General features: G+C 40.8%; 1 protein-coding gene across 5 annotated transcripts in view; it reads left to right on the forward strand.

Moving 5' to 3' along the window:
• USP46 (ubiquitin specific peptidase 46) overlaps positions 1-20,267 on the forward strand; it is a 35,760-nt gene that overhangs the window by 5,244 nt on the left and 10,249 nt on the right. For all 5 annotated transcript variants that reach the window (XM_073342058.1, XM_073342059.1, XM_073342060.1 and 2 more), the window contains exons 3-6: positions 12,645-12,725; positions 13,585-13,798; positions 15,108-15,337; positions 20,115-20,191. In XM_073342058.1, coding sequence (XP_073198159.1) covers positions 12,645-12,725; positions 13,585-13,798; positions 15,108-15,337; positions 20,115-20,191 — 602 coding nt within the window. The remainder of the gene's footprint in view (positions 1-12,644; positions 12,726-13,584; positions 13,799-15,107; positions 15,338-20,114; positions 20,192-20,267) is intronic.

The raw sequence follows: 20,267 nt of genomic DNA on the forward strand, positions 1-20,267 counted from the left end.
ACAGGTTCTGAGCCAGATTCTGCTCTCTGCAACACAAGTATACTTGAGGTGCAGAGGTTAGTACCATGAGTTTTAAATTGACATTATACTTGATAGTGGTTAAAATTATTATAGAACAGATGATGTGACCATTTTAATTTTGGAAATTTCTTCTAACAAGAAAAACTTTGGGCAATCTCTCACTGTCTAGGCAATAAACTAGCTATCTGAAATTATTTATGGGTAGATAAATGAAGCACTGTGAACATTTAGTTGTGAAAATATAGTTGCAGGCACAATTTAGATTCCAGTTTTTAGAAGTGTGGTCTCCAGTGTGCATAATTTTTATACATACGACTTGTTTCTTCTGATGAGCTTTGCTCAGCCAAAAGAAATTACATTATTTTGGTTAGTTGTTTTGCTGCTGCAGCTATTATAATAAGTGCCATAAAATGCACTTATTATAACATTAGAAAAAAGCAGGCTGATATACTTTGAAGGTTGATTAACTTTTTTTCACTATCTGCTATATTCTTTTCTGGATTGTAAATAATACAGTCCACTTTACTCTGTCATGAATTCTGATTCTGAGATAGAAAAACTCCTCGTATACTTCTGCTGCCACTATTCTGAATGCCATCTCTATAAATGAGAGTACAGTACAAATAATTACGCATCTTTTCTTCCTTGCCCAGGTTTCTGGTCGGTCTCTCTCTCTCTCTCTCTCTCTCACACTCACACGTATATGCTTATCGCCTATGAGAAATCAAACCACATGTAGTAGGTCCCTAATTTTAGGCAACCACATTTAGAAACTTTGGCCTCAATTTTGACACAACTTTATTTTAAAAACTTACTTTTCCCTCTCCAGCCCCTTCATTTTAGGTAGAGATATAGTTTGGAGATACTGAAAGGAAAAACTGGTACATTTTTGAAGGATGCTGGTGAGGGAAAAATAAGAGACCTTGTATAATTCCATGTTAATAATTTTCACTATCCATACTGGGGGGCATGGATCAGCGTTCACGTCACATTCCCTGTCAGTACCCAGCCCAGGCTGGGGAAGCTAATGAGCCAACCAGCAGATCAAATTTGGTGATGAATCCTGGTCATGTGCCACCTGAGGCATGTTGTGCATATGATAAGAAGACTATCCATACTTTTCCTCTGCAATTGTTCTATGTTGTCCCTAATCAGTTAGTTTAAAACAGGGGTGTCAAACTCATTGGGTGACGAGGGCTGAACTACCTTGTCAGTCAGTCTGTTCATTAAAAAGAAAAGGAGTACTTGTGGCACCTTAGAGACTAACCAATTTATTTGAGCATGAGCTTTCGTGAGCTACAGCTCACTTCATCAGATGTTTACCGTGGAAACTGCAGCAGACTTTATATACACACAGAAATCATGAAACAATACCTCCTCCCACCCCACTGTCCTGCTGGTAATAGCTTATCTAAAGTGATCAACAGGTGGGCCATTTCCAGCACAAATCCAGGTTTTCTCACCCTCCACCCCCCCACACAAATTCACTCTCCTGCTGGTGCTAGCCCATCCAAAGTGACAACTCTTTACATAATCAAGTCGGGCTATTTCCTGCATAGATCAAGGTTTTCTCACATCCCCCCCACCCCCATACACACACAAACTCACTCTCCTGCTGGTAATAGCTCATCTAAACTGACCATTCTCCAGGTTTAAATCCAAGTTAAACCAGAACATCTGGGGGGGGGGTAGGAAAAAACAAGAGGAAACAGGCTACCTTGCATAATGACTTAGCCACTCCCAGTCTCTATTTAAGCCTAAATTAATAGTATCCAATTTGCAAATGAATTCCAATTCAGCAGTTTCTCGCTGGAGTCTGGATTTGAAGTTTTTTTGTTTTAAGATAGCGACCTTCATGTCTGTGATTGCGTGACCAGAGAGATTGAAGTGTTCTCCGACTGGTTTATGAATGTTATAATTCTTGACATCTGATTTGTGTCCATTTATTCTTTTACGTAGAGACTGTCCAGTTTGACCAACGTACATGGCAGAGGGGCATTGCTGGCACATGATGGCATAGATCACATTGGTGGATGTGCAGGTGAACGAGCCTCTGATAGTGTGGCTGATGTTATTAGGCCCTGTGATGGTGTCCCCTGAATAGATATGTGGGCACAATTGGCAACGGGCTTTGTTGCAAGGATAAGTTCCTGGGTTAGTGGTTCTGTTGTGTGGTATGTGGTTGTTGGTGAGTATTTGCTTCAGGTTGCGGGGCTGTCTGTAGGCAAGGACTGGCCTGTCTCCCAAGGCTTGTGAGAGTGTTGGGTCATCCTTTAGGATAGGTTGTAGATCCTTAATAATGCGTTGGAGGGGAGAACCAACCTTCCACACAAACTTCCTCGTGGCTGGATTTTACTAAAACTAGACAAGCCATTTACAACGCACACTTTGCTTCTCTACAAAAGAAAAAAGACACTAAACTTTCTAAACTACTACATGCTACAAGGGGCCACAGCAATGGTTCCCTCACCCCACCTAGCAATATTGTTAACCTATCCAACTATACTCTCAGCCCAGCAGAAGCAGCTGTTCTATCTCGGGGCCTCTCCTTCTGCCCCTCCACCCCCACGAACATGATACAGTTCTGTGGTGACCTAGAATCCTATTTTCGACGTCTCCGTCTCAAGGAATATTTCCAAAATACCTCTGAACAACATACTAATCCACAGAGGTCTCCCTGCCAACACTACAGAAAGAGGGATTCTAGATGGACTCCTCCTGAAGGTCGAAACAGCAGACTGGACTTCTACATAGAGTGCTTCCGCCGACGTGCACGGGCTGAAATTGTGGAAAAGCAGCATCACTTGCCCCATAACCTCAGCCATGCGGAACGCAATGCCATCCACAGCCTCAGAAACAACTCTGACATCATAATCAAAAAGGCTGACAAAGGAGGTGCTGTTGTCATCATGAATAGGTCGGAATATGAACAAGAGGCTGCTCGGCAGCTCTCCAACACGAGTTTCTACAAGCCATTACCCTATGATCCCACTGAGAGTTACCAAAAGCAACTACAGCATTTGCTCAAGAAACTTCCTGAAAAAGCACAAGATCAAATCTGCACAGACACACCCCTGGAACCCCGACCTGGGATATTCTATCTACTACCCAAGATCCATAAACCTGGAAATCCTGGGCGCCCCATCATCTCAGGCATTGGCACCCTGACAGCAGGATTGTCTGGCTATGTAGACTCCCTCCTCAGGCCCTACGCTACCAGCACTCCCAGCTACCTTCGAGACACCACTGACTTCCTGAGGAAACTTCAATCCATCGGTGATCTTCCTGATAACACCATCCTGGCTACTATGGATGTAGAAGCCCTCTACACCAACATTCCACACAAAGATGGACTACAAGCCGTCAAGAACACTATCCCCGATAATGTCACGGCTAACCTGGTGGCTGAACTTTGTGACTTTGTCCTTACCCATAACTATTTCACATTTGGGGACAATGTATACCTTCAGATCAGCGGCACTGCTATGGGTACCCGCATGGCCCCACAGTATGCCAACATTTTTATGGCTGATTTAGAACAACGCTTCCTCAGCTCTCGTCCCCTAAAGCCCCTACTCTACTTGCGCTATATTGATGACATCTTCATCATCTGGACCCATGGAAAAGAAGCCCTTGAGGAATTCCACCATGATTTCAACAATTTCCATCCCACCACCAACCTCAGCCTGGTCCAGTCCACACAAGAGATCCACTTCCTGGACACTACAGTGCTAATAAACAATGGCCACATAACCACCACCCTATACCGTAAACCTACTGACCGCTATTCCTACCTGCATGCCTCCAGCTTTCACCCTGACCACACCACACGATCCATTGTCTACAGCCAAGCTCTGCGATACAACCGCATTTGCTCCAACCCCTCAGACAGAGACAAACACCTACAAGATCTCTGTCAAGCTTTCTTACAACTACAATACCCACCTGCAGAAGTAAAGAAACAGATTGATAGAGCCAGAAGAGTTCCCAGAAGTTACCTACTACAGGACAGGCCTAACAAAGAAAATAACAGAACGCCACTAGCCGTCACCTTCAGCCCCCAACTAAAACCCCTCCAACGCATTATTAAGGATCTACAACCTATCCTAAAGGATGACCCAACACTCTCACAAGCCTTGGGAGACAGGCCAGTCCTTGCCTACAGACAGCCCCGCAACCTGAAGCAAATACTCACCAACAACCACATACCACACAACAGAACCACTAACCCAGGAACTTATCCTTGCAACAAAGCCCGTTGCCAATTGTGCCCACATATCTATTCAGGGGACACCATCACAGGGCCTAATAACATCAGCCACACTATCAGAGGCTCGTTCACCTGCACATCCACCAATGTGATCTATGCCATCATGTGCCAGCAATGCCCCTCTGCCATGTACGTTGGTCAAACTGGACAGTCTCTACGTAAAAGAATAAATGGACACAAATCAGATGTCAAGAATTATAACATTCATAAACCAGTCGGAGAACACTTCAATCTCTCCGGTCACGCAATCACAGACATGAAGGTCGCTATCTTAAAACAAAAAAACTTCAAATCCAGACTCCAGCGAGAAACTGCTGAATTGGAATTCATTTGCAAATTGGATACTATTAATTTAGGCTTAAATAGAGACTGGGAGTGGCTAAGTCATTATGCAAGGTAGCCTGTTTCCTCTTGTTTTTTCCTACCCCCCCCCCCCAGATGTTCTGGTTTAACTTGGATTTAAACCTGGAGAATGGTCAGTTTAGATGAGCTATTACCAGCAGGAGAGTGAGTTTGTGTGTGTATGGGGGTGGGGGGGATGTGAGAAAACCTTGATCTATGCAGGAAATAGCCCGACTTGATTATGTAAAGAGTTGTCACTTTGGATGGGCTAGCACCAGCAGGAGAGTGAATTTGTGTGGGGGGGTGGAGGGTGAGAAAACCTGGATTTGTGCTGGAAATGGCCCACCTGTTGATCACTTTAGATAAGCTATTACCAGCAGGACAGTGGGGTGGGAGGAGGTATTGTTTCATGATTTCTGTGTGTATATAAAGTCTGCTGCAGTTTCCACGGTAAACATCTGATGAAGTGAGCTGTAGCTCACGAAAGCTCATGCTCAAATAAATTGGTTAGTCTCTAAGGTGCCACAAGTACTCCTTTTCTTTTTGCGAATACAGACTAACACGGCTGTTCCTCTGAAATCTGTTCATTAACTTACCTTTCTGTGCATGTGCATTCCCACTATGACCACCTTCCCTCCCTGCCCTGTCGTGTGAATTTCTTGCCTTCTCCTTATGGACACTTACACTCCTCTTCTTTCTCCACCCCTTTTCCCCACCCAGTTTTAGGCAGTTGCCTTAGGTCTCTGAGCTTGCTTGCTACCTATCCTCTGGGATGTTGGTGCTGCAGGCTCAGCAGTGGCAGTAGGCAGTGGAGAAGGAGACTCTCTCCTCTGATCTCAGAGCATCAGAGAGCAGTGATTGAGGGGAGAGGCAGCTGAACCTGCTTCTGCTGGGCTCAGAGGCATCAAGGATGGGGAAGGAGACATTGGGAAGCAGCCTCCTGTTGGAACCAGAGCTGGGGGAGTCCAGGCAGTGACAGCTGCTCAGGAGACTGTTCAGCTGCCTGTGACCAATTGTGATCAAGCTCCTTCTGCAGCTTTCCCGCCTTATAGATCTGTAGTTCACTTCTTCCTTCCTTGCACCCATTTGAAATATGTTTGGCTCATCTCTTTTCATTCTCCCAGCAGAGGCAAACCCCAAATCACTCAGTTGTAGAGTTGGTTGAAAATTTTCCATTGGAGTGTTTTCCCATCAGAAAATGCCAATTTGATTAAATAAAAACTTTTGTTTGAATGTGTTGATTTCATCAAAATATTATATGGGAAATTATCAAAATGTTTCATTTCAATTTGATAATTTTGACATTTATATTTTATAATATCGTATAATAAAAGTCCAAATGAAAGTCAAAACAAAACCTTTGGATCTTATCAAAATGGAACATTGCTCTGAAGTTGAAATGAAATTTTTTGAAATATTTTGTTCAATGAAAATTTCTGAATTTCAACTTTCCATTCCATTTTGGGATGAAATAAAATCTGGAACTCTTGGAATTTCCTGTGGTATGGGAATTCTGTTTTTCAAACAGCTATACTCCAGCCTGCCCTTATCGGTGCTACTACTGCTATACCGATTGCTGGTCACTGATGGGTGAAAATGAGTTGTTCCTGAGTGTAGATGAGGCCTAACTCTTGTCAGTGCTACTTTGTGTGTCTGTTAGGAGGAATAGCTTGAGTGGGATGTAAGGTGCACTCTCTCTTGTCTGGTTTCAGAGTAACAGCCGTGTTAGCTTATGCTCAAATAAATTGGTTAGTCTCTAAGGTGCCACAAGTACTCCTTTTCTCTCTTGTCTGCACTCCCTTTCTGCTCATGTTGACTCTGGGAGCTGAGCTCTGATTTTACACACAATAGCTCTTTCTCCTCCCTATTACATTGCACTGCTGTTAGCAGACAAGGCTGGCTTGCTACACACAGAAAGAAAGGTCTACATCTCTTTCTTTCTTTCTCCTCCCCTCTTATAGACTACCATTTTCAAAATTCTGAGATGAGGGCTGCCTGGCCTTGCAGCCATTTCTAGTTTTATTATAATTTCTCTTTTACCAGTTCTGGTGTCACCCTTCATTTGTTTTAAGCTTTCATGTTCTTCCCCCCAGGAAACTTCTTGACTTCTAGCATGTTTTGTTCACTTTCCCTAATGAACAGTAAGGCAAAAAGGTGTTGTTTCGTTCCTAGCCATGTCTGACCCTTACTTCCTCTCAGTGGCAGTTTCTTTTCATTAATCTCTTGCTCCTTATATATTTATTTGTTAAATGTTTGTTTTCACAATTTACTTTTATCTGTGTCTTTCATGATCATTTTCTTATGTTCTTATACTTTTCATTTCTCTTGCAGTAGCAACCCTATTACTATTTCTCATCTTCCCTTTTATTTCTCCATGGTCATTAATATTGAGTTTACAGTTCTAATATATTATTTTCTCAGAAGAATATCTATTTGTTGGGCTCCCTGAAGTGAACATTAAAAAAACTTTTAATTTTCCCTCTGGATTGACTTTAGTAGAACTATTCATGTATTTAGAGCAAATATGCATGTGCTTAACTTTATCACACTACAAAATCATATCTAATTTGCATCCTCTGTCCCTAGTTTTTCAGATTCACTGGTTTCCATTTTTTAACTCCCAATAAATATCTGGATTTTAATTATTTTAGCCAAGATACATTAGTTTATATTTTTCAAAAACAAATATTTTGTTATATTTTTGCCCATATTTTTAATATCAGATTCTTTATATCATTTTTCTATCATGACTGGTATTACTCTATTCTAAATGATTAACGAAGAAATCAGACTAGACATAACACAAATCTTGCAGTATCTCCGTAGACAGCTGTTCTTTGCCATTTAAGTCAGTGGGAGCTATGCACATACTTCCATGAGAAGAATTCAGTTTTTAGTCTTGTTCTTGAGATTCTCAACTAATTGGCCTCTTGCACTTATGTACAGTAATGACCTAGACTACATTGTCCAAAAGGCAGTATTTTGTGCCTTGGAGGTAGCTGATAAGCCCTTCTTCCAAGGAGTACATATCAAAAATTTGCCATACTTGGATAGTGTTCCAGGGTAATCTATAAAATAAGGGGCAGAATGTGAAGACTCATAATCAAAATAGGAGGCAAAGTAATTACAACTAATTAACTATACAGTTCTGAAAACTATGCTAGGTATTTGCAAACAAATGAGAAGATTCTCTCCTTGCCTTGCAGAGTTTACAATCTAATCTGATTTAATCCTGTTCATCAGTTTGGGTTTTTTTGGGGCTGTTGGTTTATGTATGCAATAAACTAAACATTGGTCTTTGCTTCATTATTTCCACAATAATTTTGAGAATGAACAATCATAATTTAGTAAATCTTCTATTCTTTCTTGTTTCACGTGGCCCTCCAGTGCAAAAATCATTATCAGCCATTTGAGTTGAGATGATATTTAGCAAACTCAAGTGCAATAGGGCCAGGGACAAAACAAGAGAAAAGATTAAAGCACACTCATGGGCTATGGTTCTATTGCAGAAGTCTTGGTTTAACGCAAACTGACACAAACTTGACAAAAGTCTCTAGTTGTGTTCCTTCCATGCTGGTTTATGAGCAGTAAATTTCAAAATGCTAAAGGTGAACTCCTGACTCTAGTGAAGTCAATGGCAAAACTCCCATTGACTTCAGTGGGGCCAGGATTTCATCCAGACTACAAACTATAAGCGTACTTTGTCTGTTTCCCAAGAGCTCCATGCCCTGAGTTCTGGTCACCACAGCCCCCTTTAGCAACATACTCTTCTTTTAAGCTAAATATGTTCAGCTCACCAAATCTGTTGCCTCTGAATCCTGTCTGGGAATTAACACCCTAAAATCCCAGTCCTGTGTCTGTCTCTGTAGGGCCTCCTCAGTGCAGGATCCTTGTCTATAATTAGGACTCCCACCGTTGCTACTTCTGATGGAACTGAATTGGATTAGCAATATTAGGAAAACTTTGCCAAAATTCCTGGTGGAGATACAGAATAGGATCATGTTTACAGTGGGAAAAGGTATTATACAGTTTAATTAGTATATTAATAAATATGATTTTGCTTTGAGTATAAACCATAGGGTTGCCAACCCTCCAGGATTTTCCTGGAGTCTCCAAGAATTAAAGATTTTTCTTTAATTAAAGAAATCTCCATGAATTTGTCCAACCAAAGTTAGCAACTCTGTGTAACCAGGACAGTAATAATTTAAAAATTATTAATTGGTTATGGATAACTCTAGGGTAGGTTAATCACAATGACTAACATGTTTTTTTAAACATGACTTGTCTATTTCTACACTGGGGTGAAATAATGTTTAACATCATGTTAGTTGAAACATTGGTTAAATGCTTGTAATATGATACATGTTCCTAGTGTAGATATGTCAAAACTTTTCCCTTCTTCTCTGAGCTCCATTGCTTATTGGGGAGCCTTCCTATCCTAAACATTTACAATGTAAAGTCGGAGGTTTTTTTTTTTTTAAATGTATGCTGTATAGATCTTTCTTCCTCTATATGGGAAATGCATCTGCTGTTAAAAATCAGTTCTCTAGACTTTTCAGCAGTTTACAGCCTCCAGTCTCTCTATGTAATTTTGACAGTACCTTCTCAGGCACATTAAAGTAGTAGCTACCAAGCTGAATTCACCCTTGATGTAAGCTGGCACAACTCCCCATGAAATCAGTGGATGTTGTGTTAGCTTACCCGATGGCTAAATTTGGCTCTCCCTGTTTTATTTTCTCCAAAGATGATGTAGAGTATAGTGTATAATTGCCATGTTCAAGGCCTACTTTTGAAACAGAAGGGGGTAGCTCAGATTGCACAATACACAGCTGGATAGTGCACATCATGGACTACTTGATTTTCAGTGGTGGTTCATCTATTAAATCCTCATTCTTGCAGTTTCTCACAATGTTTAGGAGATATTTTAAATAATAGGAAGATCTGTCCAAGCCATTGGGCATTCTCTCAAATAAGAAACCATGGAGTCAGGTCTTTGAGAATTGACAAGTGGACCCTACAGGAGTAATTTATAAGCATAGCATTTGCCCTCTACAGGTTTAATGATACACCTACCCTCTACACAGTGGGTTACAAAAAAAGTGGGATGTTACAGGTCATTATTTCCTAAGGCCTTTTAGACTTTTTTTTTTTAATAGGTCAAGAAACTTTCTGCAAAGCTAAAACAATGTTCTGAACTGTCTTTGTCCAGGGGTGATTTGAATGCTAGTCACCTAACAGAAGAAAGTCTATTGGACAATAAGATGAACTTAAACTGCCAGTTTTTTCTGAGCCCTTATACCTGTGCTTTGATCTGAGTAACTTATCAACCCAAAGACAATTTAGTTCCAAAAGAAACGTTATACTTCCAGACTTACTCATGAGAACCTTTTTTTAAATCAGGCAAAGATTTACGACCAACAATGATGGCAGTTTTCTTTCCTACTAGCCTTTTATATATCTTAGATTAATACCTTTTCCTCCCTCTCAGCAACAGCTGTTTTGTGCTTTGCTAAATCAGTGTGTCTTTGTTGAGTAGTAGCTGAGAAATGGAGGCTGTCATTCCCAGCAAGTACACTTATCCTCACGTGGAGTTTGCAATGTATGCAGCATGTCATATTTTCTTCTGCCTTGAGATGCAGCCAATAACAATTTCATATGAACACTTCTCTTTTTTTGTCATTAAATGTGAGTTTCTGATAGGAGTCTGTCTCAACAGTGAATGCATTGCAGCTACTTAATTCATTTTGATATTTCCTGTGCCAGCTTCTCTTAACACCCCACAGTACAGGGAGAATACAAAGGCATGTCTGGAATTGTGGGGGGCAAAAGGGGGCCACTTCCCTTGTTCCTCTACTGGTGTAATGTGACTGCATGCTAGTGGCAGAAGTTGGAGTACACCCCCTATTGCTCTAACTTCTGCTGCGGCAAGGTGGCTGACAATCAAGGAACCACAATTGGCTCCCTGTTCCTCCACCCACACACCCTCTACATCTGAGCTCTGCTAGAACGAACTGGAGAACTGAGCCCCATTGTGGCTTGACAGAAATGAAGTAAAGTATTTTGTTTTTAGGTGGCACATTTGGGAAATATTAACACACTCAAACATGTACTTGCCCCCCACGAGTTAAGATGAACGGTGTGGGAGGTGGAAGGGTCTGAAAAAGGGATATGACATGCAAGTTATTTGAAACTGTATTGGAAGCTACTAACTTCAAGCAAGTTGTTTTACTTGGAAGGTTTCAGGGTCACCAACAACATCTGTGTCAATTTTCAGACCGCTGATTCATCTGAAAAGAAACAGCTTCTTGCAGTGAGTGACAGGAGATAATAATCCAGTATGACAAGGAATTGGCTGATGATGGGAGTAGTACAGAAATTTAGATCAGACTTTTTAGAAAAAAAAGTAACATTAAAAAAATCACTGAAACCTATAATCGGCATATTTAAAGATATTGGCCGAAGAGCTCTCTGAGGCAGTAATATTTGTACTGAACAAATTTTGGAACCCTCCGGAAGCTCCAGAGGCCTGGAAAAAAGCTAATGTTGTGCCAACATTTAAAAAGGGTAAAAGGAATGACCCGGGGAAATATAGGCTGATTAGCCTGACACTGATCCCAGGCAAGATAGATCCATGGAGGTCACCTTACAGAACCAGGGACTGTACTTTGCAAAGCAGTGACTCTGAAAGTAACTCGGGGACCATGGTGGATAACTAGTTGAACATGAGCTCCACGTGCCAAGCAGTGGTTGAGAGACCTAACGTAATCCTTGGATTTATAAACCCAGGAATATCGAATAGAAAAAGGGAGGTGGCATTATCACTCCATATGGCATTAATAAGATCATTGCTGGAATAACTGTGTCCAGTTCTGGCGTCCACAGTTTCAAAAAAGATGTTGACAAATTAGAAAGGATTCAGAAAAGAACTACAATAATAATTACAAAAATCTACCTTATAATGAGACTAGTTTAACCACAAGAAGGTTGAAAAGTGACGGATCACAATCTTTAAGTACCTGATATTAGAGGACTGTATCTAATAAAGGGCTGCTTAATCTAGCAGAAAAAGACACAATGAGATCTAATGGCTGGAAGCTGAAACTAGACAAATTCAGACTAGAAATAAGGTGCAATTTTTAAACCGTGAGGGTTATTATGTGTTGCAGCAGGTTGCCTAGGGATGTGGTGGATTCTCCGTCACTCGAAGTCTTTAAATCAAGACTGGATGTCTTTCTTAAAGATGTGCTGTAGTTATGGGCTTGATGCAGAATTCACTTGGTGAAATTCCATAGCCTGTACTATGCAGGTAGATGAGGCAGTCACAGTGGTTCCTCCTGGCCTTAAAATATTGGCATGTTATATACAGCAGGGAGATAGACTGGGCTTTTGGATGATAGAATGATCAATAGATAAGGGTAGAGGGAACTATGTGGTTGTCAGTTCCAACTCAGAAAGGAAGGATCCTGCACTCTGCTTTTTATTTACTTGTCTCAGTGGGAATATAACTAATGAACATTGTTTCCTCTGCCTCTCCTCAAACCGCATGAACTCCTTCATGCAGGGAAGTTATGGTGGGGAGACTATCAATACAGTGTCCTGCTCACCTGAAATCAACCATTACTTGAGACTACAGGATCATAGAATATCAGGATTGGAAGGGACCTCAGGAGGTCATCTAGTCCAACCCCCTGCTCAAAGCAGGACCAATCCCCAATTTCTGCCCCAGATCCCTAAATAGCCCCCTCAAGGATTGAACTCACAACCCTGGGTTTTAGCAGGCCAATACTCAAACCACTGAGCTATCCCTCCCCTCAGTTACAGCCAGGCAATTATCTAGAAATGCAAATATCTTTGTTGGCCTGAGCAGCTCCCAGATTGTCCATTCCTAACACCAGCTTTAGCTTGATTAGCTTTTCCCAGGAAAGGGGAAATGGTTTCCATCTGATGATTATTCATAACTTTATTTTGGAATCTGAAATGGAGGATAATTGGCTTTTCCCCCCCCTTTTAGGGCACCAATGCCTCTGCTCTGGAAAAAGACATTGGTCCAGAGCAGTTTCCAATCAATGAACACTACTTTGGGTTGGTCAATGTAAGTACATATACTTCCTGTTTTATATTGAGCGATTGTGATGAGGAACATATAGACTCTTTTATGGTTTGATGCTGCTTTAATTTCAATGCTCTCCAGTGCAGCACTGATTTAAGGTTAGAATTTGGGAGGGTGCTCCTAGTGTTCCAGGGGAAATTTTAGCTAATATGTTGAAAGTTGGTTGCTGCTAAGTCAAACATTTTAGGACATCTACCCTTTGAGGAGAACAGCTTAGTGAAATCCGAGTAGTTTTAACATTTTATAAACTACTTCTTTCCCTGACCCCAAGTAAAGTTAAATAATATCTTTTTCTAGCTAAAAAACCCCACTTTGATATTTACTTTTTAAAATCAGGATGCATAAAGTCAATGGGAATGGAGTTAAAATTTGGCATATGCTTAGGTGTATCTGTCAGAAAGCATTATTCACCTGATGAAAGCATCCAGTCTAAAGGGTGTTTTTCGTGTCCCGAATGAAACTGATCTAAGTTCTGCTCCTACTGCAGTCACTGGGAGTTCTGCCATTGATTTCAGCAGGAACAGGAGTGGGCCATTCCAGAGCATATTGGTTTATAGGAACTCTTATCAAAGATACTCTCATTGCAATGAATACCATCTAACCAATGCCCTACATTTGGAGCTTTTATGGTCAGTCCTAGCGAGTTAAGAATTTTTAATATTTATAGTTTGTTTTTGCTGCATGACAACAGTAAATGGTACTGAACCTATATTCAGGCAACAGCTGCATGGTAATTGGTGGGGTATTCTACTGGGGATGCAGATTGCGGAGGCTGGATGAAGTGATTAGTTTATATTACCTTGCATAGGGATTCAGGGCATTTTTGCTTTTACATTGGCAGTTTGGGAACACCTGCTACTGTAACTCTGTGCTGCAGGCATTGTATTTTTGCCGGCCATTTCGGGAGAATGTGTTGGCATACAAGGCCCAACAGAAAAAGAAGGAAAACCTCTTGACATGCCTGGCAGACCTTTTCCACAGTATTGCTACTCAGAAGAAAAAAGTTGGAGTGATTCCACCAAAGAAGTTCATTTCAAGGTTACGAAAGGAGAACGGTGAGTGCAAACTCTGATTCTTTTCAGAGACTCAAGTAATACCTAGCAGTGTGGTCAAATCAATCAGTCAATCAGGTTAGATTTGTAATAAGCTTTTAATTCTCTGTTTCCTAAATATTAATTATTTAGTGTATACATATACGTGTGCGTGTGTGTGTGTCTGTAATGTTGTAGTTGGCAATAACCATACTAGGATTTGCAATTAAGGGCCAAATCTTCCATGGGTGCACAGCTGCCCTACTGATATTTCCACTGCATGGAGGGGCAGGCTGTAGAAAGCCAGCAACAGACAGTTGGGTATGGATGAGGGGCTCTGCACATTGCAGAGGAGTGCTCTGCAGTGACTTTCTATATAGTACGATGGAGATGGATATTTTGGGCAGCTAGAAGAATGAATGTGCTGTGACCAGTAGGTTTGTGGATAGTACAGATCCAGTAGCCCAAAACATCCTGGGGTTCAGTATGTGCACGCATGCAGTGAGCTGCATCTGCTGCTCCTCCCATTCCCAGAAATAGTGACTTCACAGGAGAAACAGTGCCCACTCCTTCTGGGGAGATTCCCTTCTAAGTGGGTTCAAGGGCACCAGAGGCGGAGGCAGTCCTGGTAACATAGCTTCATTCTGCACGGTCGCCATATCAGTGGGTGTGGCCCAAGAGCCAATGCAAAGGGTCTACACACAGATAGCCCTGTGCCTCTGAAGGAACGCCCTGGGAAGGGATTCACATGCATCTTGGCTGGAGGGGGTTGTAGGAGATAAAAATACATATATTTGGGGAACAGAAGTTCCTGCTTCTTCAACAGAGAGCGGGATAGGGGCAAACCAAGCTGCTGATGGAAAAATTCAAAGGAAATTCTGAAATAGGAACATCTCATATGACATCACCACAGAGATGCCTCCCATGAGTTTCCTTCTGGTTTGTGACTGGGCATGTGAGCGCACCATCTGGCCCATGATTTATTAAGCTTTATTGACAGAAACAAAGATTCAGGAAATGTTTTTAGGAGCAATGCACTCACCAAATTACTGTGGGAAAACAATATCTCTTTGAAAAAGCCCCCCCATCTTTCAGACTCTCCCACCCTCAGTCCTCACCCATGTTTGTTATCGCCCCAATTAAGCACGTTCCTAATATAGAGCACGAACTCAGTGGGATTACTCACAAGTTTAAATTAGGCACGTTTGTAAGTACGTTCCTGAATTGGGGCTTGTAATTGTATTTGGGAGCAAAACCTGAATGTCAGTATATCCTTTCCTGCACGGAGCAAAGGGACTTTAGAAAGAGACAATTCTGCCTCTCTCCTTTGCAGATCTCTTTGACAACTACATGCAGCAAGATGCACATGAATTTTTAAATTACTTGCTAAACACCATTGCAGACATCCTGCAGGAGGAGAAGAAGCAGGAAAAGCAAAATGGGAAACTAAAAAATGGCATCATGAATGAAGCTGAAGAGAACAATAAACAAGAACTCACCTGGGTGCATGAGATTTTTCAGGGAACACTGACTAACGAAACTAGATGTTTGAACTGTGAAACCGTAAGCATTGGGGTGGTTGATATTTTTACACGCTAATAGATAGATAGATATGTATAAATATGTGAATCTGTTCTGCCACCTGAGAAATGTGGATATTCCTGTATAATTTCACTTCTTGGACTGAGTATATTATTTTCCAAAAATACATTTTTGTAAACATGACTAACCTGTCCCAAACTTTGCAGTTATTGTATATAGTTAGACACCTCATTAACTAATCTTACACCCTTTTCATTCAAGCCATCGTATTTATAAACAGTTAAGTATATATAGAGGCTGCTGCAACTGTGGACAGTGAATTTGCCTCATTATTCCATGAGTTAGGGATAACTGCATAACTCACAAGTGGCAAAGTTAAGATCAAATAGTGCTAATGCATCCCTAAGAATGTCATTAATGGTCAAAGTATTTGCTAACAACACACTGTACATTATCAGGCTTTTTTTCAGTATTTTAAAAGGATGTCAACTTGAAAACTAGTCAGTTTGAAAAATGAGTAAAATAGTTCCACCTAATATACCTGAGGGTGAGTTCCCTGCCAATTTTTGTAGTTTTTCAATCACACTTTCCTATTTAAAAAATGTTTTGCTCTCCCTTGTTGCTGTGTGAAAGACCCATGCAAACAACAGGGAAACTGGCTATTCTGGGAGAACAGTGGAAATTGATATAAAGTGCTGTCAAATGCATAGAGGACCAGATTCAGCTGCCCCTGTTCATGTGGAGTAGCATTGTACTCCACAGAAAGTCTCCTTGAACTAAATAAGACTACCTGCAGAGTAACAATATCAGAATCTTGCACAAAGTGAAGAAACAATGGGAAAAACTGAAAAACAGTGTTTTGCTCTAATGTATTTAAGTTATAATAACCCTAGTAACAATAGTAGGTTAAAAAAAATACCAAAGGCTGGTTTTTAAATTGACAATGTCCCTTTAAACTTTTGAGATGAAATCCTAAATTTATATTCAGTGTTTACTCAGGGAAATTCCCACTTAAGCCAGGATTTTGCCCTAACTAGCTGAGCAGAACTACAAAATACCCTATTTGTAAAATCTTACAGTGGGTCAGGCCACTGAGAGAAATTTGGGGCCCTGGAACATCATGTTCACTGGGGTCCCACTCACTCCCATTTCATTTTATTTACACAGACGTTACAGATGTTTTGAAGGGCCTCCTGAGCTTGGGATCCTGGTACAATTTTCCCCCTTTCCCTCATTCCTGTTGTCAGCCCTGCAGTTGGTCCAAGATTTGGTGGAAAAATTAACTTCTGAGGATTCCTAATGTTGTTATAGGAAGGTTGATCCTATAGCTTCCTGTGACTACAGGAAAAATATATTCATACACTTTTCTAGTTTGATTATGTATTTTTTTTTTTATTTACTGTCTCATACTTTTTGGAAAGCAATAGAATGGATTAAAAGATGTGGTACAAGTATACAATCTACATAGAGTTATTCAGATACAGGCAGTCTTATTCTTACTTATGAATGCAGATTGAATCCACTTTTCCAGTTAATTTTAGTACAGTATATATCACTCTGCTTCCAGATCAACAGGCTTTTTCCTCCCAGGCTCTCTAATCGTTTGAAACTGCACCCATTGAAACCAATGGCAAAATTCCCAGTGACTTCAGTGGTAACAGAATCAAGCCAAAAGACTGGGTATCTACGTGAATTTTTAAAATTTCATAAGCCAGACAGACTTTAGTTGGCTCTTAGTTTCAGCAGCAGAGACAAAATGTTCTCTAAAGTTTTGTTCCTCTGTTTTTTTTTAATTCTAGCTGTGTGTTTACACTAGAGACAATTGTTAAAGTCCTGTTGTTTCCTGTCATTTTGCATGGAGTTGGTCACAGAGGGGATTTTTGTTTGAAGAGTTGCTGTTAGTTTTATTTGGACATATTTTATGGCTAACCACATCTTTGAGAATATTAAAATTCATCCCAAAACATGTTCCCATGGGTTCAGGGGTTGGTGGTTACTTTAAAGATGGACCCAGACCAGAACATTAATTCCAGAACCCCTTGAATTTAGGGGATCTGAATCCAAGCTCAGATCCAAATCTCTGATATGGATCCACAGCAGAATACAGGATCCAACCCTCTCCACCTTTGGAGAAGTTTGGATCCAGATCTAGATTTGAACTTTGCTTCTCAGTCCCATCTCAAGTTATTCTAATGAGATGCAGACACACGTGGTATTACTAACAGTTTAAAGTATTCAATCAGTGTGTACTACTTTTTTTTTTTTTTTAAAATAAACAGGATTTGATTTTCATGAAGATGCCCAAAATCAGTTCATGTGGCAATGTTGCTTCAAACTCAATGTTTTTCAGAGCTGCCGAATACATGGCTGCATTTCTGGATTTTGAAGTTTTCCCTCAGCCACCAGCCTAAACCTCTTGTACTTATAATGAAATAAGAGGCTAACACATGAATATTGGAGACCAGTTGAAAAGAGCATATTTTAAATCTTAAACATGTGATATGTATTTATATACTGAAGAACCTCTGTGGTTGCTGATCTGGGATGAATCAAAGGCCGGGGGGGTCTTTTTCTTATTTGCAATAAACTTAGATCCTAGGAAGATTTATTCATGTCTGTCATTCTCAAGTCTCTTCTAAGGCATATTCTGTGTTGATTGGTGATGGGTCCCAATTAAAACCTAAGACCTGATCATTCCTGAATTTTGGAGAAGTCTGGATCCCAATCCAGATTTCTCAGCTGGCAATTCTAAAATAGGCTAAACTAAAACCATGGCCCTAAACACCTCCCACTCCAACAATTGCCCCAAATTTGAATCCTGTAATTGACTGAAATTCTTTAAGGTGGCCTATAAAGGACCTGAGCAGAGCAGGGCAGAGAACAGAAATTCCATTTTGCAGAGCATTGTGAGATTTCAATTTTTGTTTTCATTTGGCTTGGAGTGAAACCTGAACATGTAAAATTATGCATGAAAGAAAATGACAGGGGAAAAATTGTTTGAGCTTGATCAAAAATGTTAGCGCAATTACAGGATTCATTTCATTTCAATTTTAATGTCACTGTATGGTATAATGCAAAATTAAAAAAATTCAAAACAAAGTTGTTTTAAAGGAAAAATTGAAATTTTTCATTAAAAATATTGAAATTAAATGGGACATTTCAATATTATTAGAACTCCCTCCCTCCCCCTTTTTTTGTCTGAAATAAAATTTTGATGAAATAGGCATGATTTTGCAAAGCATTTCACTTTCTATGGAACTGCATTTTCTGAGGGAAAACTATTCTATTGAATTTTTTCCAACCAGATCTAGCTGCAAGACTAAAGATAAAAAAATAGCAACTAGAAATTTGGTACAAACATGCTATGCTTACCTCTGTGATCGTCCCTGAAGATGAAAGAACACAAAATTACATGGTATCCATTTTGGTGAACACAATATTTCTCCATGCATGCCCATTCTTGATTTATACCAACCACTGCACTTTCATTTCAGTCCTGTCCACAGGAGGTGAATATAATTATGTAGATCTTTAGCTGTGTGCATATAATGCAATATATTATATGTAAAAGATGCAAGTAAGCTCTGGTACAATGTACACTTAAAAAATTTAAAACCAGCTAAAGTCATTTCATATTGTTTTAAAATTCATCACAGAACAATGTGTATAAATTATAGGAGCATCTCAAGGGGAAAGAGGTGAAACACTTAGGGCTGGTCTACACTACACAGTTAGGTCCACGTAAGGCAGCTTATTTCGCCCTAATTATGTCAGTGTCTACACTACAGCCTTGCTGCCACCAGTGTAAGTGCCCTACTACACCGACATCATAACTCCACTGCCACAAGAGGCATAAGGCTTATGTCAGTGTAGTGAAATCAACACAATGTCTGCCCTTACATCGGCTGCCCCCCTTACATCTGTCCCCCTTACATCGGCTGCCTTGTCAATTTCACAGCAGGAAAGCCCCAGGTGGCTTCCCTTAGCTCCCACTGGGGAAGGGTGGGGAGGGCACCAGAAGTCCCAGGCGGCTTCCCCCATGCTCTGTGCAGGGAATGGGGGGGGCGGGAGGGGAGCCTAGTGGGAGCCTGTGGGGCTGGCCTCTCCGCCCCGACACTGCCCCTCTTAGGTTGGTGAAAGCGCTCCTGGTGAGCATGCACACCACTGACCCAGGGTGGCAGAGGCACTGACTTCTACTGGCGCCAGTGGGTGCTCAGGGGAGGAGGCGGAGGAAGAGGTGAGGCAGGGTGAGGCAGGGAGCTTAGCTGTCGGTAGGTGCAGAGCACCCACTAATTTTTTTTTCCTGTGGGTGCTCCAGCCCCGGAGCCTATGCAAGAAGGGTAGCGTAGACATGCACCACTGCAGTAATTACTAATATAGGTCAACTTAGGTTTGTCGTGTAGACATACCCTTATTCTTTATATTTACATCAGTTATTTTTCCTTGCACGAGCATCTGAAAACCACAAATGAACTAACATTTGGCTGCTCCAAATATATGGTGGTGAAAAGCCATGCCATTTTAAGGACTAGAGATAGATGGTCACTTGGTCCTGGTCAGGTAGTTGGGATAAGTGCCAGAAACTGAACTGAAATCGTGTGAAAGGTGGATTAATGGACTTGCTGACCGACATGGGGAATCTATTTATACAAAGCCAGAAATCTGTCTGGAAAATATTCAAATTAGTTATTTTGTACAATTTGTATTGTAGTGATTGATTAAAGTGGAAAATTTGTGTATGGGATGCAGGTGCATTTAGACATGTGTTTATCTTTTACGTACGTATTTTTTCCTACAGGTTAGTAGCAAAGATGAGGATTTTCTTGACCTCTCTGTTGACGTGGAGCAGAACACATCTATTACGCACTGTCTAAGGTAAATGAATGGAAGATTCATAAATGTATCTGTTTGGGAAACATTTCTACCACTCTCCTAAATCATGTTTTCTTTC

The sequence above is a fragment of the Lepidochelys kempii genome, chromosome 4 (genome assembly GCF_965140265.1).
Source record: "Lepidochelys kempii isolate rLepKem1 chromosome 4, rLepKem1.hap2, whole genome shotgun sequence".
Classification (NCBI taxonomy): domain Eukaryota; kingdom Metazoa; phylum Chordata; order Testudines; family Cheloniidae; genus Lepidochelys; species Lepidochelys kempii.